This window comes from Rhea pennata, chromosome 5, assembly GCF_028389875.1.
Source record: "Rhea pennata isolate bPtePen1 chromosome 5, bPtePen1.pri, whole genome shotgun sequence".
In the NCBI taxonomy this organism is placed as follows: Eukaryota; Metazoa; Chordata; class Aves; order Rheiformes; family Rheidae; genus Rhea; species Rhea pennata.
This window is the reverse complement of record NC_084667.1, coordinates 12,467,449-12,495,220: the sequence shown is the minus strand read 5'-3', so window position 1 is coordinate 12,495,220 and position 27,772 is coordinate 12,467,449. Positions and strand designations below refer to the sequence as shown.

The 27,772-nt window shown below is 44.2% G+C and overlaps 1 protein-coding gene across 3 annotated transcripts in view; it reads left to right on the top strand.

Moving 5' to 3' along the window:
- Positions 1-27,561, top strand: part of ACTN1 (actinin alpha 1) — a 92,457-nt gene extending 64,896 nt beyond the window's left edge. The window contains exons 7-22 of one of the 3 annotated variants that reach the window (XM_062577251.1): positions 677-758; positions 2,491-2,576; positions 9,220-9,312; positions 9,907-10,137; positions 10,626-10,773; positions 11,388-11,538; positions 13,995-14,103; positions 14,557-14,697; positions 16,819-17,001; positions 17,713-17,847; positions 19,232-19,411; positions 20,245-20,391; positions 22,456-22,536; positions 23,083-23,148; positions 24,667-24,825; positions 26,669-27,561. In XM_062577251.1, the coding sequence (XP_062433235.1) occupies positions 677-758; positions 2,491-2,576; positions 9,220-9,312; positions 9,907-10,137; positions 10,626-10,773; positions 11,388-11,538; positions 13,995-14,103; positions 14,557-14,697; positions 16,819-17,001; positions 17,713-17,847; positions 19,232-19,411; positions 20,245-20,391; positions 22,456-22,536; positions 23,083-23,148; positions 24,667-24,825; positions 26,669-26,827 (2,151 nt within the window). In that variant the 3' untranslated portion in view covers positions 26,828-27,561. The remainder of the gene's footprint in view (positions 1-676; positions 759-2,490; positions 2,577-9,219; positions 9,313-9,906; positions 10,138-10,625; positions 10,774-11,387; positions 11,539-13,994; positions 14,104-14,556; positions 14,698-16,818; positions 17,002-17,712; positions 17,848-19,231; positions 19,412-20,244; positions 20,392-22,455; positions 22,537-23,082; positions 23,149-24,666; positions 24,826-26,668) is intronic. The other 2 variants (XM_062577249.1, XM_062577250.1) reach the window with 2 other exon arrangements.
- Positions 27,562-27,772: the final 211 nt, after the last annotated feature.

Below are 27,772 nucleotides of genomic sequence, written 5' to 3'. Positions count from 1 at the left end.
AGGATTTGATTACTGTGTATTGATGTCTGTATTTGAAGTGCATCCTGTCACAGCAGAAGGTTTATATATAAAGAAACAGAAACATACGAAGGAGATGGCAAGTCCTGTGCAGTGCCTAGGAGGAAAACCAATACTTAGACAAAATGGGAACTTTTATATATTTATTTTATAGAAATATGTTAAAACATTTCTCTTCCTCCCACGCAACTGGTGTTCAACAAACTGTACATTAGCTAAGGAAAGCAATCGTTCCAGATGTTGTTGCTATTTTAGTATTGCTTAGATGTACTAACAGATAGAATGCTCTGCAGTTCTTTGAAATGGAAGCTGCATACCTAATGTAAACCTAAGATATGAATGTGAGATACAGCTGTTTGCTATCAATCTGATGTGAAACTGATAGTACTGTTTTAAAGTAGGTTCAAAACAAAATGCATTATTCCTTCGTGATGCAAGCCCATAGATTATATATTGTTACCATCTCATGAGTCTCCAGGTGCTGCTTTTAGAAGGAAGTTAATTATTGCATCCTATTACATGGGATTTTTGTATAATTTTGTCAGGACAGCTAAGTTAACATGAGTCAAATCAGACAAAATTGCGCTGTTTTGAGAAAAATGCTATGTACCTTGTTGCACATTGATGCTGATGCTCTGGGTCTTTGTTTCTTTTTCAGGATGATCCTCTCACTAATCTAAACACAGCCTTTGATGTAGCTGAGAAATATCTGGATATCCCCAAAATGCTGGATGCAGAAGGTAAAGTAGAACCCAATGGCTTTTAACTTGCTTTTTCTCAAGAAATTTCCTACTTCTAGGTGCAGTTGTATTATACAGAATTCACTAACCTCTGAATGCTCCCTTCATCACCATGTACCAAATGTATAGGAAAAATGACAATGAAATAATCACATGTTCTGCTTCCCCCTTCCTTCTGTGTCCCTCAGTCTTCTAAGTCTGGTATGGAGATCTTAACCTGGGGCTGATGCACTAGGCAGAGGGGAGTAACACCTGGCTATATCCATTGCTGGCTAGAGTATTCCCCTTCAAGAACCAGGCTTAATACTGAGAAAATGTAGATTGTTGGACTGTGTTCACTTTGGTCCAGAATTTATATTTTAGGCTCTTTCTGGCACTGCTGGTGGCCTTCTGTTAGGGGATTTTATATATATATATATATATATATATATATATATATCTTTGAGAACGAGGCAGATGTGTAGAGCAGAGTCAGCAAGAACAGATCTCTTACTTTCTCTTAATTCTTATCGGCCATGCTTCCCCCATGCCTGATATTATAAATTGCTTCTTCTTGACTACTCAGAAGTATTGGGCACAAAGATCCCTCACTGACTGGATCTGACGACCAAGGCAGAAATCCATGTTTTTCAGAGATGCTTTTCCTGCTTAGTGTGACTGCTTCCCTGAGGCTACTGGGACAGCAAGAATTACATTTCAGTGGCTTGTGGGGACCAGCTTGACAGTGGGCTTAGTATCTCTAAGAGTGCAGCCTGAAATAGTTCACTGGTACAGTGGCTGCTTGCCCAAAGCCAGCTGGTTTCAGTGGTACAAGCTATATTTGAGGCTTGGTTTGTGCAGCAGAAGCAGTTAGAAGCGTTTGTTAAATAAAGAAGAGAGAGAAACAAGGGGGAAAGGTGGAGGTAGGACAGCTGAACTCTGTTAACCTGTGCTTAGGTAACTAGTATTTTCATGTTCATTCTTCTGAGGCAGGATTTTCTATCCCTCAGGATGAGTCTTGCTTTCCCTGCCTTCATCATGTCAAGGGCACAAAACATCATGAGGCTTCTGGAGTAGATTAAGTTTGAGTGTTTTCTGCTGTTCTGTAGAAAATAGAACCACCTCCAAAATAGCAGAGAGAGCTTCAGATCTCAGCCAAGCTAACAGTGATGAAGAGGATCCCTTGCAGGAGCTCCCATTTGTCTGTCCTAGTGGCTCTTCTCCCCAGCAGAGTGGAGATAATATGCAATCTTTCGATTCCACAATACCGATCTCAGGAGGTGTTGAGTTTCCCTTGAAACTGAGAGTGCATTTTGAAATTCAAGCCATCAGTGTGTTGAAGAGGTGGGGGGAAGGGAAGGGAGGAAGCATCTTCCCTGGAGAACTACATGGAGAAGTTGCAGCATGATACATCTATAAATACCATGTCAACCTGTTGTTAGTCTGGATTGATTCAGCCCGTCGTTCATAGGAACATAGTCAGGACAGAGTTGAGCTCTGACGGGATATGTGTGCTGACATATGGCCCCATTAGACTGGCCAGACTGTGGAAGCAATTTTATCATGAGGGAGGAGAGCCAGGAGGGTGATCCTGGCTTCTGAGACACATCTCGGGAAGGCTGGGAACCCCCTCAGAGTTGCTATAACAAGCAGATACACTGCAGCAGGCCTCCTGGACAGTTGTGGTTCGCCCTCTCCTTTACTTTCCTCCCATCAGTTGATTATGCTCTTAACGTGAGGTTTTTTTTGACAGACATTGTTGGAACTGCCCGTCCTGACGAGAAGGCCATCATGACCTATGTTTCTAGCTTCTACCACGCCTTCTCAGGAGCCCAGAAGGTATCGCAGGATCCAAAGATCCCTCCACAGAGCACACCTGGTGCCGTTGCTAATGTCCAAACCTTTTTTTCTTTTTCTCTCTCCTCTCTAGCTACGGGCATCTTTATTATGTTTTGGTAGAGTTGGCTGTTGGTTCAAAGTGGTGCCCCAAACATAATACATTGGGGCAAGGGAGCCAAGAGTCCTATTTGCCTCTAGTCAGTGTTACTTGTAGCAGCCCTTCTGTATGCCAGCTCCTTGGCACGCACACAGCTCCTGGGGAGCAGGGAGCTCTGCCTTCTGTTTGCTTTCCTGCCTGCTGCCTCGTCAGCCGAGGACCCGCACCCGCTCTTCCAGGGAGAGTAGCCTGGGAAGTCTGAGCTAGGATGCCTGGCATCACAGTGAGGGAGAGCACATGAGTTGTTCTGCTCAACAGACACTACAGCCTGTGCCCACTGGTGACGATGCCGTTATTTGTTTGCTTTTTTCCCCTCTTTTTCAAAGATGGAGGTCCAGAGTTGACTTCGGGCTTTTATGAAGGGTCCAATGAATACCCAAAGCTTTATCTTTTATCATACATGAACTGCAGGTTCCCGCACCTTTGCTTCAAGATCTAGAACTGTTGCTTTCTCAAGTTTTGCCAAAATTCAGCCCCAGTTCATCTGGGGCTTACAAAGTGTGTCTGGTGAGGCGCTTTGTGGTGGTTTTGCAGGCAGAGCATTACTTATCAGGGCTGAGATGCCTGGTTTTGTTTATTCATTTTTTTTCTTGTTTCTTCCCAGCCATGCCAGAGATTGGGCAGCTGAGTCCTTGCAGTGTTTGGTTTAGCAATTTTGCTCTTGGTAACGGAGTCACTTAAGGAAAACATTTTGTGGGCGAAACCTTGTAAACATCTCGTACCGAAACCGAACAGCCGGTCTGTACTCCGGTGCCGTAGGAACGCACAGTGCGTGTGGGAGCTGTGATCCCTGGCTCCCCGGCATACAGAAAGGCCTCAGGCGTGGACACGAACCCTTCAAACCGCCCGTGTCTGTCACTGGGCCGGGCCCTGAGACTGCGGCTGTGCAGGTGCCGAGCCCGGGTCCTCAGCTCGGGAACCCCCTGGATTTGGGGGGAGGGGGACGGGGTGCCCCTTTGAGCCACAGAGCCAACGCTGCTAGCCACCTTCTGATCCGAATTCCCAGCTCTCCGCATGGAAATCTGTTTGGCCTGTCCTGCAATGCATGATGGGAAGTTTCTCCCCCTCTCTCACGCCACCCGTGACTGTTTTGTTTTATTCTATGTGCTGCTTCTTACTTTATCCTTTCAACCTCTTTTCCTTCTCTGCACAGATATTGTAGGCACGCTAAGGCCGGATGAGAAGGCCATTATGACCTATGTTTCATGTTACTACCACGCCTTCTCAGGGGCGCAGAAGGTGAGACTTTACCGCTAACAACCCCCTCCCTGCTCCCTGCCCTGCCCACCAGTCGCCTCCGCCGAGAAACGCTCCAGGCCCTCCGTCCGCTGCAGGACGTTTGCAGGGAAGCCCAGCGCCGTGCTCCGGCTGAGCAGCCTCAGCTGCGCGGCGTCCAGCGAGGTCTGCAGGTGTGTGATCTGCAGCCTGGCTGAAGAAGTGATTTAATGAGGCTGAGAAGATCCTTTCAAACATACTTGAGCTGCTCCAGTTTCACACCCTGGTGGTGGAGAAAGGATTTAATGAAGCTAGCATAGAGAGAAAACTGAACGTCCGCTCTGTCAGAGTCAGTACCCTTTCAGGGACTAGTGTCTTGATGGCATCATGCTGGCCAGATGATGCATTTCCAGAAGCACCCTAATCAAATCAGCCTTATCCAAATAAAAGCCTGATTAAGACAGAAGCTTGCAGACCATCCTCCTAGAGCTGCCTTTCCCCCTTTCACACTGCTAGGTCAGTAGTCTCTTCTTCCTAGGCTGAATCATCTGTGAGCTGGTTTCATAGGGGTAGCCCTCAGCATCCTTTGTGGCACTTCTGTGCTCCAGCCACAAAGTCCATTCCTGTCAGGTCTTGAGTTTTTCCATACTCACCCACTTCTCCTTTCTTGCCTTCTCCCCAGTCATTCTCCTTCCTTTCACAAACCACCTATGTTTTCTTTCCCCTTCCCTTACTTTGCCCATTTCCATAACTTGAACTCTACTTTACCTGCTTCCTCCTTATTCAAAAGTCTCTTTGCCTAGCATCAGGACATTTGTCTTCAGAGAAACCAAACAGTCACTCACAGCTCCTTTGTGTGAACTTCCTCTAAAATGGCAATTCCCTTGCAACTCTTTGAATAGACAAAAAAATCCATACTCTCCACCCAGGCCCAAGCCTGGCTGAGCTACAGCCTTTCCAGAAGATCATTGCTGATTTCAGGGAATGGACTGGACTTTGGAGCAATAAAGTCTAAAGTTCAAGACTGCATTCTTCGTCTTAAGAACAGGATACAAAATCTCCCTGGTTCCCTTTGCCACAACTTCTTTGTCTCACCCCAGGCTTTTTCTGTTTGAGACACAGCCCACATGTGGCCCAGCTTGAGGGCCAGCTTGGCTCCAGAAAGACTTCATTGCTTTTGTACAAAACAATGCTGATGGTAGCAGCACTGGTGTAGATACCATGCTGATGTTGGCTTTCAGAGGGCAAATACAGGCAGCACATTCCAGGGAGCAGCTCTTTAGCTCAAGGTAGAATGCTGCATTTTGTTCCGAGTCCTGTTTCATATGAATTAGATGATGCTGTCTGGTTTCCAGGGAACTTAGAATATGTCCCACAGCAATGCAGCAGATCTCTCCATTTGGAATAGTTTGCATCATTGTGACTTGTCCAGTAGAGTACTGCTTTGTAAGTAGTTCAAAACACTTAAGACCAGGCTGCAAGCTTCAGTCAGCTGATACTTGCCTAGGAAGACTGCAGTCTCAGAACTCATGCCAACCCAGTGATAAGGCCTGCTGTTAGTGAGGTGCTCCTGTGAAACCTGAAGTTCTCCAGATTAAGGAAACAGCAAACCACAAATGTGAGCAGGGTTCTGGCTGTGCTGGAGGAGCAGCCTTGCCCTTGCCAGTCTGCTCCTCTTCTCTCTAGGCCCATTCCACCCTTTGCAAACCTGCTTAGCAGATCCCATGCTCTTGTCAACAGTTCAGGTGTATGCTAGGACTGCTAGGAAAACTGAAAGCAATTTTTTACTGCTTCAGGACCTAAACCAAGGAACTGGAGCAGAACCTAGATGCTGAGCTTCTTAGTTATTAAAGCTGCAATCCCATGTACTCTTAACTGGCTTATAGGGAGCATTAAAGATTTAATCATTTATTAGATTGTCAACAGGCCTGATGGGCCAGCAACTCACCTGTGATATGGAAGGAGGAGCACAGCTTCGTTGTGGAGCTGCCACAGCTCCTGCTGTACATTAGCCAGCTCTTGAGTGACATAGGTTTAAACCCCTGGGAAAATGCAGTGATTACTGAGGGCAGGCGCGAGCCCCAGCCCTGAATTTCTTGTGGCACTGCTGCCTTGTGCATGGTTAGGTAACTTACTATGATATCACTCCGTTTTTCATTCAGATTTTTCATTACTGCCACCAGCCCTGAAGGGGAGGTCCTATGAGCTGCTTTCTGCTTCTTTCACTGTCTTATACTGAGCCTTTGAAGGTACAGGGACCCTAGTCTGACATGATGTGTGTGTGGATGGCTGCTTTTCCTTTATGCTATTTTTATACATACATATATATATATATATATATTTGTAGGTATACTTGCTTTGGTTGGTTTGCTTGTTTTCTAACCGCTTCTGACTTTCACACTAAATGCATGATTGTTTACTACTGATTGCCTTAATATTTTGAAAACTTGATGTCGGGATGAAACTTTCTAATGTTTTACCATTTTATTAAAAGAAGTTCGGCATACAGTGTTCTGGGCTGGTGCTCTGAGGCCAGAGGGCAGCAACAGGCAGGCACCCCACTACACAGCGCACTATGGGAATACCTTCCTTTATCATCCTTCTCAGCAGAGAGACCTGGATCCATGAGCTACAGATACAATTCCCCTTCTGCTCTAGGCAGACCAAGTCAGGACTGAAAAGTATAGAAAAGGCAAATGGCAGAGAAACCAATGCTACTTTGGCTATTCACAGTTTCATTCTGAGACCACCAAATGGCATGTGCATGTCATGCAGCAGTGCTGTTGAGCAGAAAGCCTGAAAGCAGAACGGGCTCGCCCTCCCCATGCTGTCTCTGACTGCAAGTAGTATAATTTGTCAGTGCCATGCTGCAATGAAGCTTATCAGTTCATACTAGTGCTCTAAGAGTAGAGGAGGTATGCAGTGTCCAGGCCCCAGGATGGTACCTCTTCTCAGTGCTGCTCTGTGCCTTGTGAGCATCCTTGCAAGTTCGGAGCCAGCTTGAGCATCGTAAATGCATCATTGCCTTCGGCAGTGGGGGGGAAGCCTAAACGTTTTTTCCCAGTCTGTTGATGAAGGTGTATGGAGAGCTGCCTTGGCCTCATACAAATGTCTTAGAGTGCAACTCTTCTTTTGCCTGAAAGTGTTTCACTGAGGTTGCTGTCACCACAGGTCTGCTCATTAGTAGCAGTGTGGGAGGTATTCATGGAGGTCACCAAAAGCATTGGGATGCTTTTGTGCTACTCTGCTCTGAGCAAGTCGGTATAACATGTTGCTCATGACAATAGTGGCTCCGGTTCCATTTCTGCTGCTTTTGCAGCATAGAATTGCATACAGCAGTCTAGAGCAGGCAAGAGCAGTAGAGGAGCAAGTGGTGCTGTAGGAGAGAAAGAAGATTGACTTCTACATGACAATCATTAGGATAATACAAATAGTCATAATTGCTGCTATTCTGGAAGCTTTTGTATTTGGATAGATCTTAAAAACACATACACACACATTGAAAAACGTGTGCAGCTGGAGGAAATCTATCCTCAGATACATATAAATATACCCTTGTGAAATGGGGTCCCTACTGCTGCAGTGAGCTCCTGGGGAGTAAAAAGCGGAGAAAGTTAAGCATGTACATGGATCACCTGTTCAGTGAAGTCTGAGATACGTTTGGTATTACCAGTTCCCTGTAGCCACTAGACGCCTCATGATAGGGCTCTAGGAATGTTATTTTGACATACGGTTTGGTCCTATGTCCACAAAGCTTTCTGTGGATGTCAAAAAACAGTTTGCTGAAGTACAAATTTTTGTTAAAAACAGATCAGAGTACAAGCTCCCTTTGCACTTTCTATTTTTTTTTTTTTTTAGATTGAAATGGCACTTTCTCCTCTGCAGAGCCCTCTGATGTGTTTTTAGTTAGTTAATATCTGTGTATCTACGAGCTGGCCCATTTTAGCAAAGGGACAGGTGACTGAATTTTGGGAGTTTCTTACAAATGACTAAGATCACCACTTCCCCTGGGACCTTAGCAATCCATACGTCACTGTGGGGTCTATGATTTTATTGCTATTATTGCTGCCACGGATCAGCTGCAAAATCTAGAGGATTTTTCTCAAAGGCCTTGGAGATTGAATAAACAGATAATAAAAGGCCTCTTAAAAACGGTTGGAACTTGCCAGCTATAGGCTTATTAAAAAGGAAGTTCCACACAGCTGTAAAATTACATGCAAAACTTCTTTTGGTGTCAGTCCCATGACTGGCACCTACCATGATGATGATGATGGTAGGAGCTGTGCAGGTCCACAGAGAGAGCAGGCTAATCCCTGCACAGCAGGTGTCTTCCCCATGCCGAGCTCCTTCATGGCACTCTGGGGCAGACTGCTGCTGAGTTTGTAACTGGGTTTTTTCTAATCTTTGCTCTTTTCCAAATTTATATTTTAACACATCCAGCTCCCTGTTGACAGCCAGGTTTTGGTCCCACAATGGAGGGAAAAAAAGAAAAGGGGGGGGGGGGAAATCCTAAATAACAACAGGCCCTACCTTGTGAGATTTTATTTGGAAGAAAAAGCAGAAAGTTTACCCAGAAAACAAAAAAAAAAATCTTGTTCTCAGCTGGGCCAGGAAAAGCTAAATACATGGTAGGTATCACGCAGCAAGGTGTTAGAGGAGCTGGCCCCATGATGGGTGTCAGAAACACAGGGAATGTTGGAAGACAGATCTGCTGGGCAGATCTGAGGCAAAGAAAAGTATCTACCATTTTATCTTCAGAATGAAATCAGAAAGTAGCCAAAGTCCAGTATATGGATTAACTGCCTTTAGGAGCTTCCCTAGGGGTAAAAGCATGTAGAGAGTCTCATCAGTTTGACACCGCTCAGTTACTGGCATTTTAGCTCTTATCAGCGGTGAATGGGGTGGAAGCAATGGCAGAAACGCCTGTGTAAGAGGCAGCTGGGGTCCTTCTGGTGAGAAACAAATAATGGAGCTCTCTCTCGGGAACAGCTTCAGGAGAAGGCACGGAAATGTGGGTGTCTCACAGCAGCGAGGGCTGGGGTCAGTAAAGCTTGCAGTGTCGGAAGGAGGGTATTCACCTGAGAAGGGAAAAGTTATAGAAGGTCAGATAGAAAACAAACAGGGCAGGGCAGGCCTGCTGGAGCGGAGATGGGCTGCTAGAGCCAGGGTTAGGAGACTTTACCACAGGTATGTAGCAGGAGACTGAACCACGAGCTTTGGTTTATGTTTTTTTCATGCTTTCCCCCCATCCTGTTTTTCCTCTTTCGGCAGGCGGAGACAGCAGCAAATCGTATCTGCAAGGTGCTGGCAGTCAACCAAGAAAATGAACAGCTCATGGAAGACTATGAAAAACTGGCCAGTGATGTAGGTGTCCATGGTGCTGTCGGTTTCTGGGCAGTGTTATGTGGAAAGGAATTGCATTTAAACCCAGATCCTGATAGCTAATCCTGGGGAGTGTTATTGGCCCATGTTTCTCTGGAAAATTCCTTTTTTCCCCTTCTAGCTGGAGAAAAATGAATTATTGAATTATATCTGAAGGCAAATATAATCTGCTTTAAAACAAATCTCCTATGGAGCAGCTTTGAGTTTCTATAGTTTATTAAAAAGAGTTCCAGAAGTACTGAAATTAAAGGAAAAAGCAAGCTGTTTCAACTTGCTTTGCTGAGGACTATACAAATTCATAACATCTTTCCTACAAATTTTATACCAATACAATCGGTGAACAGGGGTCGGGGAGGAATGGAAGTTAGAAATAAATGAGGAAAGAAATATGCATAGGCCACTCATATCTAAAGCGCTCTCCCCCAAAAGCATGCAAGCTTTTCTTCACAAGCAGTGCTGTTGGCAGAATCTTGCTGACAGCTAGCGTAAAAGTAAATAGTCCCTAATAAGGTCAGAGCAACACTTGTACTTTTAACACAATTTCAATTCAAGGCTTCTTGTCATTGCTTTTTCCAGCTGCTGGAGTGGATCCGTCGCACCATCCCCTGGCTGGAGAACCGGGCTCCAGAGAACACCATGCAAGCCATGCAGCAGAAACTGGAGGACTTCCGGGACTACCGCCGCCTGCACAAGCCCCCAAAAGTCCAAGAGAAGTGCCAACTCGAGATCAATTTCAACACTTTGCAGACCAAACTGCGGCTCAGCAATAGGCCAGCCTTCATGCCTTCCGAAGGGAAAATGGTCTCGGTGAGTGGGGATGACTGAGCATATATCCCCCAACTGTGCCTAAAAAAAGCCCATAGGTGGGCAGAGCATGCCTACCTTCAATGTGAGCCACTCTGAAGGGAGAAACCCTACAGAATATAGTTCAGTAAGCCCAGAGGGCCTCCTGTATCTAAACTAGGTTCTGAGACTCTTCACAAGTTGCTTGCCTTTGCAAGGAGATGTTTGGGAACCTCTGATTCTTTTTCATTCAGAAATAGTTGAGTCTTGTCAGGTTTTGCATGGAGGAGTGTTCAAAGAGGCACTCCCGTGCAGACAGATGTATCTTGATACTGTTAGGCATGCCTGTCTTAAGACTGGGACTTTTTGTTTCTGACCAGTGTGCACAGCTCTGTGAGATCAAAGGCCCATACTAAATCTCTCCAAACAACTGGAAGCCACTGAGACAAATGCTGAAGAACACCTCTCCCCATCTTCTAACCTCCCTTTTCTTCTCATGCTGCTGTCTCTAGGACATAAACAATGCTTGGGGAGGCCTAGAGCAGGCTGAGAAGGGCTATGAGGAGTGGTTGTTGAACGAGATCCGGAGGCTAGAGAGGCTGGACCACCTGGCAGAGAAGTTTCGGCAGAAGGCATCTATTCACGAGTCCTGGACAGATGGTAAATGCCAATCTACGTGCTTCCTATTGCCCCAAAACCATGCTTTCTCTAGTCATTTATCTAGGGAGGAAGAGATTAATCATAAGTGGATCATTCTATCCAATTTTTCTCTCAAGAGTGCAAGGTTGAGTTTTTATTTTATTAGGAAAAAATGAAAATCAGCTTGATCTCTGTTCTGCTACCTCATCTTCAACATCGACATCTCCTAACTGGAGCAAAGCAAAAACTGCAAGGGTCGAAGAGAGCTACAGAGAGGAGGAAAGCAACTAGGATTGCTGCTGCCAGTGTTGGCTTCCTGTACAGTAAATACTGCAGGTGGCATTTACAGGACCAGCATAGCCCAGTTTGCAGATGCTGAGAGGAGTCCAGTATAGTCTGTGACAGCCCTGGCTTGAGCTGCACTATTTGCATGTCTCTGTTCTTACAGGCAGACAGTGATTTCAGAGTGAGGATTGTGCTGATGCTAGCATGCATCAGGGCAAGCCTCAGATGGGATGTTTGGAGCAGGGCAGTTGCCCTTTAGAAGATCTCTGGGATTGCCTCGGTCTGGGGGAACTGGCTCTGAGGTGCTTTGGCCTGTCCTTCATTCAACTGTCCTTTGGCTCCCTCCCCAGGTAAAGAAGCGATGTTGCAGCAGAAGGATTACGAAATTGCTACACTCTCAGAGATAAAGGCTCTGCTGAAGAAACACGAGGCCTTTGAGAGTGACCTGGCTGCGCACCAAGACCGTGTAGAACAGATTGCTGCTATTGCACAAGAGCTGAAGTATGGCACCCTAACGCGCATCCGATCCTCAGGGCTAGGGGGACTTAATCAGCTTTGCTTTCTACCCTCTGGAGAGCTGTAAATCCATCACCATGCAAAAATGTTGGGAAGTCCCTGTGTTTCCAAACAGTATCTAGGATACTGCTCTCCAGTGTCCAGGCACACCAGAAGAGCAGGCCAGAGTACGAGTGAATCGTGGGTGCTGACGAGGGGGAGGCAGAATTGTGTTCTCGAGCCAAGTTTCCATCTTCTTCCAGCTCACTGTGCTGCTGTGAATCCTTCTTAAAGAGTTTGACCCTGCTCTGGCCTCTGCTAGGTTTCAGAGTTGTGACACTGCCATACTTTTCCAGAAACAGGAGGAAACAGTGGAGGCAGGCACTCCAGAGGCCCCTAGTTCTTTTATAGAGCATGTCCTGCTTAATCTGGCAGTGAAAGTCTTCAGTGGTTTTAGTTCTCTGTGGCCTCTGCCACCATCTCAGGCCCTTTGTTGCAAGAGTCCTGCACCATCTGGACTCCGGTCAAGCGGAGGTCCAGGAGGTCCTCACAGTGAGTCTGTTCCCTCCCTTCTTCCTCCCATGGAAATCTGCACCCAGCTCCATTTCCAGGAGTGAGGAGTGATGCAGGGGTTAACAGCAGAAATGGAGTCTCTTCAGTGCGGGAGACTGGTTCCTAGGACTGGGAGGCAGGTAAAGGGCTGGCCACTACATCATGCAGAGAGAAATTTTGAAGCCATGCGTGTTACTTGGCAAAATCAGTCTGAACAACTTGGCTTTGACTATGTTTCCTGTTTTTAAAGAAAAAAAAAAATCATATTGGCCTATCTTAAGCCAGATACAGTGCCTGGATTAAAATCAGTACTCTTGGGCTGCAGGACTGTTTTTCATTTTAAAAATCAGGATTATTGGATCAAGATTATTATCTCCTTTACCAGCACAGATTTACAGAATTGTTCCCTTGTCCACTGGAGGATTGACCTTGGAACAGGAGGAGAGTTCAAGGTGATCCTCCATCTCAGTAAGATTAAAACCAAGGCTGGCTTGTCAGCAAGCATTAGCTGACCTGCCACTTTCTAGAGCACATGCCACAAGCTAGTCAAAACAGCTGCAGCTCTAATAGCAACAGGGAAGGCTAGGGGAGAGGTGATCTCTTTCAGGGTGGTGAGAACAGAAGGCTCTGCTGGGTTCCCGAAAGCCATCTTCTATCTCAGCAAAGAGGCTATGTCCTGAAAAGACAGGGCTGCTGAGCCTTTCTTTCCACCACAGATTCACTGCCAGGGAGATGACAAGGATCTGGAGGAAGCCGCTGGGGCTGCCCGTGCCAGGCATGTTCAGGGCTGGGTCCCTAGGGCCAGTGGTCCAACACAGGCACATTACAGGTTGTGCTTTCAAAAGCAGTTCTTTCAGCAGCAGTGCTGGCTCTGCAGCAGAGTATGTCAAGGAACTAATCTGGATTAAAAATCCAGCTAAGAAAAACTGGGTTTTTAGCCCAAATCATTTTTCTGACTAATTTACCACAAAATTCTACCAACAGTTGTGCCTACACACTTGAGGAGGGCAAAATAGTGGTGGGAAGAAATGTGACTGGGAGAGACAGGACAGAACTGTTTAAACCTGCACTACTGCTTAAAACAATGTTCATCAAATTGCTGAGAGTCACTCAGTAGCTCAGCAAGTTATTCCATCATCTCCTTCAGGGCTGACACCTTGAAGCCTGGCTTGTCTCTCTGCCTGCAGTCTTCTCCCTCTTTGACCATGTGCAGACCCAAGAGCACAAATACAAGACCCTTAGTTTAAATTTACCCCATGCACTTGCCGTGCCCATACTCTTACCAGTCCTTCTTTCACGAGTGCTGAGCCTTAGACAGCCCAGGCAAAGCACACTATCTGGGATACAGGAGAGAAACCTACACTGTAATTCCATGATAGGTCTAATAAATGAATGGATTGTGCACTTAGGCTGTTCCTTACCACCCAAAGGTTGCCACCTGTACTCTGCAACTCTTAGAACAATCTTAGCTGGTTTCTTTGCATTTATAATGAAACCCTTGCTGCTCGTTTTCCTGAGATGCAAGATTCGGGTAGTTAACCCGAGCGATGTTCTCAAGCAGAATACAGGAGCTTGTTGCTCTGCTCACAGTCTGCTGATTTCCAGTTTGAGCAGAAGTCTGTAGCCCTTCCCCAGTGCCCAACTATTCCCTTCAGGCAGCTAGCACAACTGTTTGTAGAGAGGCCTTGGGTGGTGGTTGTTTTTCTTCCTGTTCTATGTTGTCTGATGTGCTTTAACCTATGGTGTCCCCAAAGCTAGACTCTGTGGTTTTCCTGGTTCACGCTCAGAGATTGTGAGTGCTTTGTTTGCTTCTGTCCTCAAGGCTAATAAAAAATTCATACTTGATTTCTCTTTTTTCTACAGAAGGTCCTTATTTGACTTTTTGTTCTTTTTCCCCCCACCTATCATAGTGAGCTGGACTATTACGATTCACCAAGTGTCAATGCCAGGTGCCAGAAGATCTGTGATCAGTGGGATAATCTGGGTGCCTTAACCCAGAAACGCAGAGAAGCCTTGGAGGTGAGACATATTACTGGTTGGACCCTTAGGAGCACATTGGCAGGTCATTTGCAGGAAGCAAGCTGCACTAGGCAAGAACATCCAACTCTTTCATCGTAAACCAGGGCTATATTTCAGTATATTCTGCCTCTACCCTTCCAGCCTAGTTATGGTGACATTCCTTTGCTCAAACTATTGAATTTTTTCCACTTTTTTGTGTTTTGTAATTTTGTTCTGCATGAAAAGACTGTCCTTGTTTTACTTCATTTTAAAAGACCTCATATTTTTCCCTCTAAGAGAGGGAAATCCTGTGTGTAATCTCTTAATCACAGAGAGACTTTTACTGTAGTGCCCTTCTGGGAGCACAGGGGAGGTCTGACAGGAAAGAGCAGCTCAGACAACACACATATCTGTGTGATGACTCTACTCTAAATGTTTTTCTTGGTTTTTCTTTCTTTTTTTGGGCATGCCCAGAGGACAGAGAAGCTACTGGAAACAATTGATCAGTTGTACCTGGAATATGCCAAACGAGCTGCCCCTTTCAATAACTGGATGGAAGGGGCCATGGAGGATCTGCAGGACACGTTCATTGTTCACACCATTGAGGAGATCCAGGTACAGAGCAGTCCACACTGGGTAGGCTGGGGTAGAGAGAGGTCATCAGGGTGTTCTGGGTTCCTGGTGGTGCCAGGTTTGTAGGTCATGTGTTGGTCCTTCTGCTCTTGCAAGTGAGCCTTAGCAAGAGAAACAAAAGAAGTATGAGGTTTTTTTGTTGATTTCTTCCCAAAAAATCAATCTGAATAGAAGTGAGATGTGCTCAAACCATCCTAGCTGAAATAGAGAACTGAATGTGAATTTTTAATGTGACAGCAGTCTGACTCATGAGACCCTGAAAGCTGAGAGGATCTTTCAGAGTCTGAGACTTTTTAAATCCAAATGAGCAAGGCTTAATGCTGCTCTTGGATTCTGGAAGGCAGTTGTCCCATGCAACGTCATGTCCTGATAGTTTGCGATGTGCCATGAGGGCAGTCATTGAGCTGCCGACTGCGTTTCAATGCTGATCATGGAGAAATCAGGATTCTCTACTCTGCTGGTGGATTGCCATTTGAAGCCAAAGGCTTCCTCGCTCTCAACAGGTAAAAACTGAGACACTAATCTCAGTTTTCCTGCCTTTGAAAGGGTGTTACAAAAAGACTTTGAGATATCCACAGGTAATTTTCAAATCTTTGAGAGCATAGACTACCCTTTCCTGGATGCCAGTGGGGATTTCTATTTCTCCTGCTTGATGGGTTCATGAAAAGAATATAAGTATTCATTTGGATTCAGCTTGCTGAGATGAAGAACCAGGATCTTGTTCTTACCAGTTCCTGTACTATTGCCATAATTTCCTCCTGACATTGTGCTCTTTGAGGACTTCATCAGAGTTTGTCAATACCTGATCAGCTCTTTGCAGGAGTGGCAGAAAGCAGCACAGCCATCAATGAGGCAGTGAATGGGATACCAGCAGGGGACACAAGGCAGCCAAGGTGGATGAGAGGTGGTGAAATAGCTTTATCTCAGTATGAGCGGTTTGTGAGCTGCTACTTGCTACTTCCACCCTTTCTTCCTGGACAAAAGGGTTCATAAATTTTTTCATAACACAGACCAAATCTGAACATCACTTATAAACACTTGCATTATCTATTTGTGACTGTTTGCAGTATCTTTCCCAGCCTGCTAGACTTACGTTACGTCTCTATGGCCACTGCAGCAGCTGCAAAATAGTTAGTCACCATGTAAGGAACCAATTTTACAAAAGTAGTTAACAGCGTTTATGTCTTAGGAGAGTGGTCAATCATATGGTTTACTTTTATTCCCTCATTTGTCTACACTGTTCCCTCCTTTATCCCTGCACATGCCTTTCTGTCCCCCATTCCTTTTGCTGTCTTTTCCCCTGCGTTTGCTTCCCTAGTCTTTATCTTCCAGGCTTATGGGATTAAATACCTTAAAGGCCCTGTAGAAGCAGTGGGAAATGAGCCAGGACCAACTGGCTTGTCAGCTGTCCACAAACTACCAGCAACTGTGCCCTCACCATCAGTCCTTGGATCACAGTCCAGGCACCGCAGCAATAAGGGGAACAAAAAGGGCCAGTTGTGTTCAGGGAGAGGGAGCCGTTTTCAGCAGCAGGAGCACATGTTGCATATGTGAGTTTGCTGTAGGCTGGAAGACCTTCCCCTAATTCTAACTGCCTCTGACCAGACTAGATCTACAGACTCCTGTACTCAACTGGAATCATTTAGATGTAGAACTACTACATTCCTAGCAGGAGAAGAAAAACATGGTCCATTTAGACTAGTGAGATATAGCTGCTATAAAGTAATGTTAGTAACCAGATCTTCTTCCCAGAGGGGCTGACACACATTATTGTTGTTGAACAGTTTCTCTCACTGTTGGAGAATTAGCTCACCCTAATTTATGAGCAGGAATTGTTCCACCATGTTTGAGAGTATCATCTCTGTCACTGGTCAACATGGGACAGAAACAAAGATAGAATGAGACTTCACTTCATTTAACTACTTAAAACTGCCTGTGTAGAATGCTTGGGAGAACCTGAAAAGTATATTAGAATAGCCTGTTTTGTATCCTGAGAATATGTGAGCATTTGCAGTCACATCTATAGGGATATGTTTACTGAGGAGGCCCTTCAATGACTAATGCTCTTGTTACTCTGCCTTTGCTGCTGCCTTCCTTCTGCAGGGATTGACCACTGCCCATGAGCAGTTCAAAGCCACGTTGCCAGATGCCGACAAGGAGCGACAGGCCATCCTGGGAATTCACAATGAAGTCTCAAAGATTGTCCAGACATACCATGTCAACATGGCCGGAACAAATCCTTACACAACAATTACCCCACAAGAGATCAACGGCAAATGGGAACACGTGAGTTCTTTCCAGCCTTGCAGTTAGTGTGGGAGGAGGCTGCTGCTCAGTTGCTGGGACCCAGGAAGTGGATTGTTTTCTGTCAGTTGTCCTCTCATGCTTAATGCTGAGCTTTTGCATGCTTGTCATTTGTTTTCAGCTTGAATAATACCTGGTGCTTGGAAAGTGGAAGAGACCTTTAATATAAATGCCTGAGTGTCAGATCTCTTTTGCTTGCTATTTTCACTGTGAAAGATGCTAAATTAAAAGCTGTAGGATTTTCAGTCCTTAGTTGACCCAACAAGCAAATATGGCATGGGAATCAGTATCCTTGTCCACCGTTCCGCCCTTCAGATGTTTTATGTCTACAAGCCAGTAGACTTTCTTTGCTCTAATACTAAAAGCTCAACTAAACACTCCATACCAACTGTGCTGATGGTTCTTACCACCAAAACAAAGAGATATGAACACAGGCATTAATGTGAACCACCAAAAACCCAGCTAGTGGATGGCAGCTTCTTTTGGTGTTTCATGACCTGAGATGAGATTGCACCATTCATCCCTCAGCAGATGGGATCCACACTGCATGGGCCTTGCCACCAAGGCCAAAACCTTATGACAGCTTATGACAGTAAATACACTCACTCCTTTCTTCCATGCATCTATTTTTGTATTTATTATATATGTGCCTTTCTTTGTATAAAATGCACTGTTTCTTGCTTTTTGCTGTAGGTGCGGCAACTGGTTCCCCGAAGGGATCAGGCCTTGATGGAAGAACATGCTCGCCAGCAGCAAAACGAACGACTTCGTAAACAGTTTGGTGCACAGGCCAATGTCATTGGACCCTGGATCCAGACCAAGATGGAGGTAGTGTTTTGCTCATTTCAAAACATTCTGTTTTCCTTTGTGACCTTCATTGGTACTCTGGGCCTTTTTGACCACTATCGTGGTCATTTTTTCTTCAGCTTATAGCAAGAGAAACTTTCATAGAAAGTATGGAGAACCTTAAGATTGATACTGGTTACCCAAGTGCATGTGTTTTTCTCTCCCTAACTCTTTAGTACAGAGAGGGAAAAAAAATTTTAAATGGGGAGCACTGGTATTTGAATAAAGTGGTGTTTATATGCAGAAATTTAAAACACCACAACAGCAACATATTTTGTTGCTTTAATAGCAATAGTCTGGATATGCGTGACAAACAAGTATGACTAGCAGATTAAACATCAGCAGAAGAGAAACATTTTTAAGGGAGATCTTTTCTTTTTAGGTAAGGTTTGAATTAAAGGAACTGGAGTTGATGAGATGGGAAAATATGAAGCTATTATTGATGGCAGGAGCTGTAAAGGAGTGAGCAATTATGGAAATACATCTATATGTCAGACAGCACCAGGAAAAGGCATCAGGAAAAAGGGCCATAAGTCTAAATCTGTAATGATAAAATGCACAACATTAGTTGAACAGCAGCAGCCTTTTAAAGGAGACTTAATGGAAGATCTTTCTTTGCTAAGGAAGAGGGAAATGCTGGCCTGTTCCCTATTTGTCCTCCAAGCCCACTACTGCCTTAGCTATCCGGAGAGCATGTGGCCAGTCTTCGTCTTTTATCCCTCGGCTTCAGTAGGGGAGAAGGGATTGACATTTGTTCCACTCCTATGCTACATGTGATCCTGGCAAGACATGATCAAGTCAGTTTTGCCCCCACAATCCATTTTTGGAGTATGAAATTGCAGCACAGATGGGACATATGATCAGGGAAGATGTTTGTCGCCCAAGTAGGTTATTCCTCTGAGTTTATTGACAGTGCTCTGAATAGGTCTTTGCAAAGTTCTCACATCACTGGGCTCACACCTGGTTACTTCTGAAGGCAGGGGGGCAATTCTACTGGACCAGGTGTCTTGTGTCTGTATTTCCTGGTTAAAGACGGGAAAAGGTCACAGAGCAATAACCTTAGATGAGCTGAGCATTCAGCAAATATTTCAACGGAGCCCTGAACAGTCTCCAAATGGAATTTGGCACACGAGATGTGCCTAATATAAGGATGCAGAAGAAGGAAACTGCAGTCCATAGGCTAGTAATGTAGCAAGCCAAATCCTTAATTGCTAGAAAGGGATAGGGATTCACTGACTTACAGAGCTATATATTTCTGCACCATGTCATGTCATCCTGTGTGAGGGTGAAATAGCTGCAATTAGTGCCAGGCATGCTGACGCTTGTCCTTCTAATGGGGTCCAACACTTTGACTTTGCTGATGTAGGAGATCGGCCGTATTTCGATAGAGATGCATGGGACCCTGGAGGACCAGCTCAACCACTTGCGGCAGTATGAGAAAAGCATTGTGAATTACAAACCAAAGATCGACCAATTGGAGGGAGACCACCAGCAGATCCAGGAGGCACTTATCTTTGACAACAAGCACACCAACTACACTATGGAGGTAACTAGACATAATGACTAAGCTTGCAAAAACATGTCCCTGAATGTCTTTTCTGCCTTGCTGTACTTCTGGCCAACCTAGTCCCTTGTACTCCCAAATACAAATGATAGAAATTAACTAAATAAGATCAACAGTATTGCTTGAAAAATTGACTAGTCCCACTTCTGCCACTAGATTGTGGCAGCCTATCAGCTAGGATTAGAGAGACTAGGGGAGTGCTGGTGGTGTTGAACTGCTAAAGCCTGGCAAAAAAAAATACAACAAAAGATTTTTAAAATCAGAGTCTGGCTTTCTGTTGACAATGTGAGATTTCTTAGAAGTAATCTGAGTTCATCATGAGTCCAGCAGAACACAGACAGGCTTTGAAACCTGCCTTTTGGTTTTTGGCCAACTCTCCACTAAGCAACAGCAGAGGCAGTGGAGCAATGTGTCTGATGCAACAGTGTCTTCCAAGGACTGTGGGTTTTTTTCTTGGTTCTTGTAGGGAGAGTTTTCTGCCCAACTATGCGCTAGAAATGCTGGGTTTGATTTTCATTTGCATTAAAGGCCCCCAGTGTTCTGCTCTGACAAGGCAAAGGAGCTTTGCAGTAGAACCAAGACTTTCTTGCAGGCAGGAATTAGCATCCTAAATATTTTTTCAGTCAAAATCCAGATTTTGTACATCCTGTTGACTCACACTGCAGATGAGAAGGAAGCTTTTCTGAGCAAATGGACTTCTCCTGCCTTGGCTACCAGGATCATTTAATCTGCAGCAAGTAACACATTAGATCCAAGGGTGCCAGATGCAGAAGATCTATTTTTTAATTTAAAAATTGTCTTGTCCTCTTTTCCAGCATATTCGAGTTGGTTGGGAGCAGCTACTAACAACAATTGCTAGAACCATCAACGAAGTAGAAAACCAGATTCTGACCCGTGATGCCAAAGGAATCAGCCAGGAACAGATGAATGAGTTCCGGGCTTCTTTCAATCATTTTGACAGGGTAAGTTGGTGCTGACTGCAGTGTGGTAAGCTACAAGGGCTCCACAGTGCAGTAAAAAACAAACAGTAACTGTGATAAAACTGGATCAATAGAAGATGTTTCATTCTTAGAAGTGTCACTCCTGTGGAGCAGTTGTTTCTGTGGAGACTGCCAAGCAATCATTAGTCTGGGAGAGGAAGTGTAACTGAAGTGTGAAGCTTCCTGACTCAGCTGAAGTATGAGAAAGTTTGAAGGAAGTGAGTTTTTTGCCCCTGTTTTTTCAGAGAGCAGATTATTATTTTTATTTATAAAATCCTTTGGAGCACCTGTTGTCCATATCATCACATAAATCTGTACTGAAGAAGGGCCTGATGTAGCCTCAGATCCTGCAATAGTATAGATGCATAAGGTTCTCAGCAGGGGCAGAAACTAGCATTACTCTTATATGGAGCAAACAGGAGGATCCGTACACAGCACAGCATTGCATGATGTAGATAAGCTGTAAAGTAAAGCCTGCCTTGCTTCACTGCAGAAATACATACCACGGTGCTAACAAGTGCATAAAGAAAAGAATTCCTTAACGGAAATCTTCCTGCCCTCATTTGTCACTCTGCCTGCAGCTCTTCCTTCTACATTGAGAGGGCATCAGCTGGCATCCCTCTACCACACAAATCACAAGGATGTTATAAGGATGTCATGCTGGGAGTCAGAGATGGTCCCCCTAACCTGAAACCATCTCAGAACTGGTTCTCCAGACTCTTTTATGTTCAGTGTTGCCTGGAAATCCACCAGCAGCCTGTAGAGGTACCAAGTCAATGATGAAGATGTAGGTTGCTCCCACTACTTGCTGTACCAGCCACACTGTTAGAAAGGTCTCCAGAAAATATGGCTACAGCCTGCTCTCTCAGATATTGGTGACTCTTTCAGATTGTTGAACACTGGCCATTTCAGCCCTTCACAAGCTGCCCAAGGATAACGAAAGCCATGGCTTCTTAGCAGAGGGATCCTGAGAGTCCTGTCGATTTTCTGTTTTGACCTTCATGTCATTTGCCCCTTCCTCTACAATAATCCTAATGGTAATGCGGAGAGAAAATGACTTTTTCAACTTCAGCTGTGAATTTGAGTTATGAAGCTTTAACACTGGTTTTAGAAGCTGATTGTTTGAGGAAGGTCACTTGCAATTGGTCCCACGATCCTGTCTGTAGGTTCCTTTCTCTGGCCAGAGGTGGTAACTGCAGGTGGGGGTTCTGCAGTGCTTCCAGCTGATCCTGAGCTAAAATTCAGGGAAAATGAGGACTCTCAATTCCTGTGTGCGGTTTGTGATTATGGGCACATTCAAACATTGGGGGAAGGGGGATGAGCAGGGAAGGGAAGAGCAGCTGTGGAGCTGAGTTGTGCTGTGCTGTACAGCGATGCTGTTTTCAGAGCTGAACACTTCAAATAGCTTTGCCAGTCAAAGCTTTGCCTCATATACAAGTCTCATAAATACAGCGAGAGCACTGCTCCCCTGAGCTTCAGCTGTTTTTCCTTCTCTGTTCCTGGGATGCTCTGACAGCTAAGCTTCCTTGGGAGCATTGCCAGACAAATGCCCTAGCCTGCTCCTTTGGTGGGATCTTTGACTAGAAGAATAAGGCAATGCTTCCCACTGCCTCTGCCTGCTTTCTGCACTCTGGGTTACTAGTGAAACACAGGGCTTCTGCCACTATGGATAACGAGCAGTGACGCAATTAATTTACTTAGGAAATGGAGATTCTTGAGGCTTCCAAGCGTCAACTGTTTTTGTCATTCAAATGCTCTGAAGATATGATGAGCTCTCTAAAAAGCAACTGTTCCAAGAGCATTTTTAGCGCATCTTGAAATGTCATTGTGGTATCTAATGTTGTGCACTTTTTTATTTTTCTTCTCTGTCTTTCTATCTGCATGTCATTCCTCCTCTCCCTCCCTCTCCTTTCACCCACTGCATGGTGCACCTGTTTGTTGTCCTTCCACCGCCCTCCAATCTTCTCTGTGTCTCCCTTCCTTCTGCCCCACACCATCACCGCACTGGCACTGCATGTCCTGCTGCCTGGCACACCGCATAACCAGGACCACTCCGGCACACTTGGCCCTGAGGAATTCAAAGCCTGTCTCATCAGCTTGGGTTACGATATTGGAAACGATGCACAGGTACTGAATGCTAGTGGTGAACACAGCCAGATATTAAACTATGAAGAAATAACAGTTTTTTCCTTTCTTTTCTTGTTTGTCGTAATCCATTTGTCATTGCTGTTGTGTCTGACTGTATACATCACTTTTCTATACTCCTTTCTCTTTAAATGTGTTTTGGTATCTACTCCTCCTTAACTCCCTAATTGTTTGTCTTGGGAGAGAATTCCTTTTACGTCTTCAAACTATTCCATTTACTTCTGTGTCACGTAATGCTCCTTTTCTTGTCCATTGGTAAATCTGTCTTGGTTAATCTCTTAATTTCTCTTTTTTATCTTCAATATATTCCATGTGTGAAAACTATTCCATGTCCAAAAACATCTTTGCATCTTCATGGTTTCACGAACTACCTTTGTTGTATTGTTTTCCATTGTCCCGTTTATCCTTTCTTCCATCTCCTCCTCCCTCAAACTCATCCTTTGTAATGTCTCCTGTGGGTTCATGTCTCCCTGGACTGGTCTCCATTTTCTCTCTTGGCTTTTTCCATCTTTGCATCATTCCCTGTAGAAGAAGACTGGTATGATGGATTGTGAAGATTTCCGAGCCTGCCTTATCTCCATGGGTTACAATATGGTAATGTAGAGCCCTCTGTCGCTCCTGTTCAAAGTGATTCATGTAGTCTCCTTCAAAGGGGAAGGGAGAATGTGTAGTGAATCAAGGTAAATGCAGCCTTATTTTCCAGCATTATCAGAAGTTGAAGTTAAACCTAATGTTAGTTGTATATGTAAAATTCTTGTCTTGCAGCAGTAGCTGAAGGGAAAAAAAATGGGAAATCATTGTCTAATTCCTGTGTATTTGGAATAAGAATTATATTTATCAAACTGCATAACTGCAAGTGGAAAGAAAACAATAATCTTTTTCATATTGGTATGTGCACTCTGCACAGCAACACATAACTTCCCTAAGTATCAGTGGAATTCATCTGGAAGTATACAGAGCCTGATATCTGAATACACTCAAATGCTGCTCTTCTCATTCCTGCCATTTATTTCACATCACATCTCTCCTTCCTGTTCATGTAACTAGATTCAAGTTCCACTCGTCCTCCCCGCAGCTTTTCCCAGGCCAGAGTAACTGTGTGTTCAGAGCAGTAATACGGGGTTCCTCGAGAGGGACAGTAACTGTAATAAGAGCTTCACCCAGAGACTGAGGCTCATCGTAGGGCAGGACAAGAGCATGGTGTGAAGAGGTTCATTTGTACCCTTAGCACCGTTGCTCCTCATGTCAGGCAAAGCAGTATCCATCTGTATCCAGTTCATCAGCTCAGTATAGCGTGCCAGACCATACTAACATCTGATTAGAAATCCCAAGCTCTCATGCGCATATTGCTCTTGCAGCTATAGTGATATAGATCTATTGGAAGAGCCTGTTCTTAGGAGAAGGCTCAGCTCTGTTCTCCCCTCCACCTTCCACTGGGGAGGAAGAAATCCCACAGATGAGAACTAATGATCTTCTGTCTATATGGAGGGAGAGGAAACAAAAACAGAAAAATGCGCTGCAAGGTTTTGGCTTCTGTAGCAAGCTTCTCTGTAGGACCTTTCCTGTAAAGGCTTCTTCCCTGGCCCATTCCAAATATGTAAGTCCTTCTTTCCAAAGCCTATCTGGTAAAAATGAACTAGATATTATTGAAAGTCCTGGAGAGGTTCCTCCTGGTGGAATCTTTTTTGGCAGCTGAAAAGAACAGTAGAGTTCTCCTTTAGTAAACAGAAGTAAAAGGATTGAGGAATGCAGGTCTTCAAATGTTGCCACAGACATCTGGCATGACATGTATTATAGAGAAACTCACATCTCCTCCTGAATTTTGTATGATACTGTTCTCTGATAGAGCCATTATCCCAGAGCTAGATGGAGCTGTATGTTATCCTAGGGCACAGCTGAAAATACTTTTTTTCTGAGGGACAAATGAGTAGCAAGTATTTTTACAGAACAGCCAGCTTAAAAAAAAAAATCCTAATAAAAGATGAAAGATTGAAATAATTTCTATTTGGCTGTTTTTTCCTAGCTGTGAGGTATGCTGCTGAACCATTTCTCTCCACCCTTATAGCATTGCTGCCTAAGTGTCCAGGCTTACATGACTCTCTTGTTCTCCAGGGAGAGGCAGAGTTTGCCCGCATCATGAGCATCGTTGACCCTAATCGTATGGGAGTAGTGACGTTCCAGGCCTTCATTGACTTCATGTCCCGGGAAACAGCAGATACAGACACTGCTGATCAGGTTATGGCTTCCTTCAAGATCCTGGCCGGAGACAAGGTAAGCCTCTGCACCCACCTTTCTAACCTGCCCCGCTCCTGCTTCCCCTCTGCCCTTCTGTCTCAGAGGAAGGGCGTCAAGGAGAGCACTGGTGCATGGAGGGGTTTCACAGGAAAACTGAAGAAGTTGTAAGGCTAAAGTGTGGGTTAATTGTAGCCTGCCAAGGCACCTCAAAGTCCCATTCAGCTGTCAGTCAGGACTATGTTACCCACTCTTGCTTAAAATATTTAATTAAGAGCTTGGTTGTGATTGGTTATTTTAGAATGGGTTAGCAAATTCAACAGATGGTTCTTGATTAGTCTTGAAAAGCTATTAATTACTGACAGATGCAAACTTGAGATGAGCTTTCTCAGATGTATGTGTGTCTCTATCAGTGGTTGTACAATCAACACTAGGTTTTTGTTGAGGATATGCTATATCTGCTAATAATAATATGATTTTAAAGGAGCATCTTTTAGTCATAGAAATGGATCAAAAATAGGAAAACTACAGGATGAGGGTAAAATATTAATTTTTTCAATTTGCATCATCAGTGGAACTAGTTGATACTAAAATAGTCTTCTTTTTCGTATATAATAGCCACTGTTTTTTTAAGCAATTGAACAAATAATATGTGTATCTAATATTAAAATATTTCCATAGCTGGTAATGGTTTTATGCTTCTCACTTGAAATATGGGATATCATTTCTCAGCTTGTAATGAATTATCCTTAATTCCAGGACAGGTTTCTATGTTTCACTAATAATTTTATCATAATCTCTAATGTGGAAACCCCTGCTACCCACCTTTCATTTAGGCATTACATGTGACCGAAGTCAGTCCTATTGTCTTGCAAGAGTGGAAGATTCCAGATTATTGTGATAGGCTAAAAACATCGAAGAAATAAATGTTCTTTTGTTACCGTCTTATTTATTAACTTGTTTACTCTGTATAGTACATCTAATATGATTGTCAGTTTAACATGCTCTAGTGACTGTAGCATGAATCAGACAGTATTTCGTTATGAAGAAAAAATACCTCCTACTCATTCCAATCATGAAACTGAAAGACAAGAGTAAAAGAATAAAAAGTCAATGGAGAGAGAGAGATGCTCTGAAACCTGAACCTCTATTCAGAAGACTGCAAAAGCCCATGAGTCAGTTAGCTAAAGACAACATACTGGTTAGCAAACAGGCAACTACTGTTACCTATTGCATGAGGTGGAGAGGAGCCAAGCTAGCCTCTGCTCAGCTCATTCCATCTCCAAAAGCCAAATTTACATTGGTAATTTTATTTCCTTATTAAAAATATCTGCTGTGAAAGGCAAGGCTTGTTGGGAAAACTCTGGAATGAATCAAAAGTGTTCCCTTGTCTGCTGCCTGCACCAGTGCTTGTGGGAACAGCCTTTTCCTTGCTTTGAAGAGAGGGAATGGCAACTACCAAGCAGCAGGAACAGCTGTTACCTCCTGCTAGTGAGGCCTGGATCCAAATGGAAGTTCCTCCTTCCTCCTATTTGCCTTCAGCAAGATCTCTTTCATCAGGAAAGCACGGAGCCTTACGCTAACAACTCTCCTTATTTCCCACCAGGTCTTCTCTTCAGGTGTGCCAGCATCTCTCTTACTAAAACATTTCTCACTATTGTAAATACGCTTTCTTGGCCAAACTGTAGGGAGAGTAACTGTGTTTCCCCACCAGCTGTATGCCCAAAGTACTCCTTATGAGTGTGTGATACTAGACTAATCGGTCTAGTGGTCTGGCCCTGGTTGTTGCCTGCTGCCCTGGTTGAGCAGGGAGCGGTTTGTCCCCTGAGGAAGGCCAGTTTTGTGAAAATAACGATCACTTTATCTTGTGTCCTCTTTGCAGAACTACATCACTGTGGACGAATTACGGCGGGAACTGCCTCCAGATCAGGCTGAATATTGCATTGCCAGAATGGCACCATACCATGGCCATGATGCTGTACCCGGTGCCCTGGACTACATGTCCTTCTCCACAGCGCTCTATGGCGAAAGTGACCTTTAACTTTTTTCTGTCCCACCACACGCTCCCTCCCCTCTCCCCCGTCCAACACACCATTCTTTTCTCTTTGCAAAGCAGTCTCTGCTCCGCTCTTTTTTTGTGTTTTCCTGTTTTGCTTCAGATAACAAATCACCTTTTTAAGTGGGGAGGGGGGACATTAACATGACACCGCCTACCTTGCCCTTGAAATTACAGTTTACAAAATTATTTTCTGCAAAAAAATTAATTTTAAAAAGAACAGACATATTTTATTATTAAAAGGGTATTTTTCTCCACCAGATCGAAACTTAAAAAAGAAAATGTTAAAATATTGCACCAAATATTTTTTGTTGTGACATAGAAAGTCGAGCACAATGTTACATTCCATCCTTTCCAAAATGAACCAAACAAAAACAAAAAGCCACTTGTTCTGTTAACTTTTACATCTGCGTATGTCTCTATCACGTTTATCTTGGGAGGGGGGAAGGCACACAAGTGCATGTGTTTGCTGGTTCACTCATTTCATGAAAATATTTTATGATAAACTTTTGAAATTGCTGTGTTTTCTAGGGAAAAAATAATGTACACAGCTCATGTTTTCATATTTAATTAAAAAATACAATATGCCTCCTATGTTTATCAGTGCACAACTTTTTTTGTTGCTGAGAGTAGTCTGGTTTCAGAACATGAAGCTTGAGAGTTGATAACTTTGATATTGCTTGTCACAAACCATATTAAAAATTACTTGTGATAACAAATCTAGACTTTATTCATTTGTACAGTAAAATTGTTTAATACCATCTAGTCAAAACCTCAAACACAAGAGAATTCAAAATCAATATACTTACTTTTGTATTCAAGTTACAACACTTCAAATAGAAGCTTCCCTCCCCCTTAAGCTTTTCCTTCTTGTTGAGTGATGTTGGAATTTTCATAGCTTTCTGACCACTTCAGGTTAATGCCCTGTAT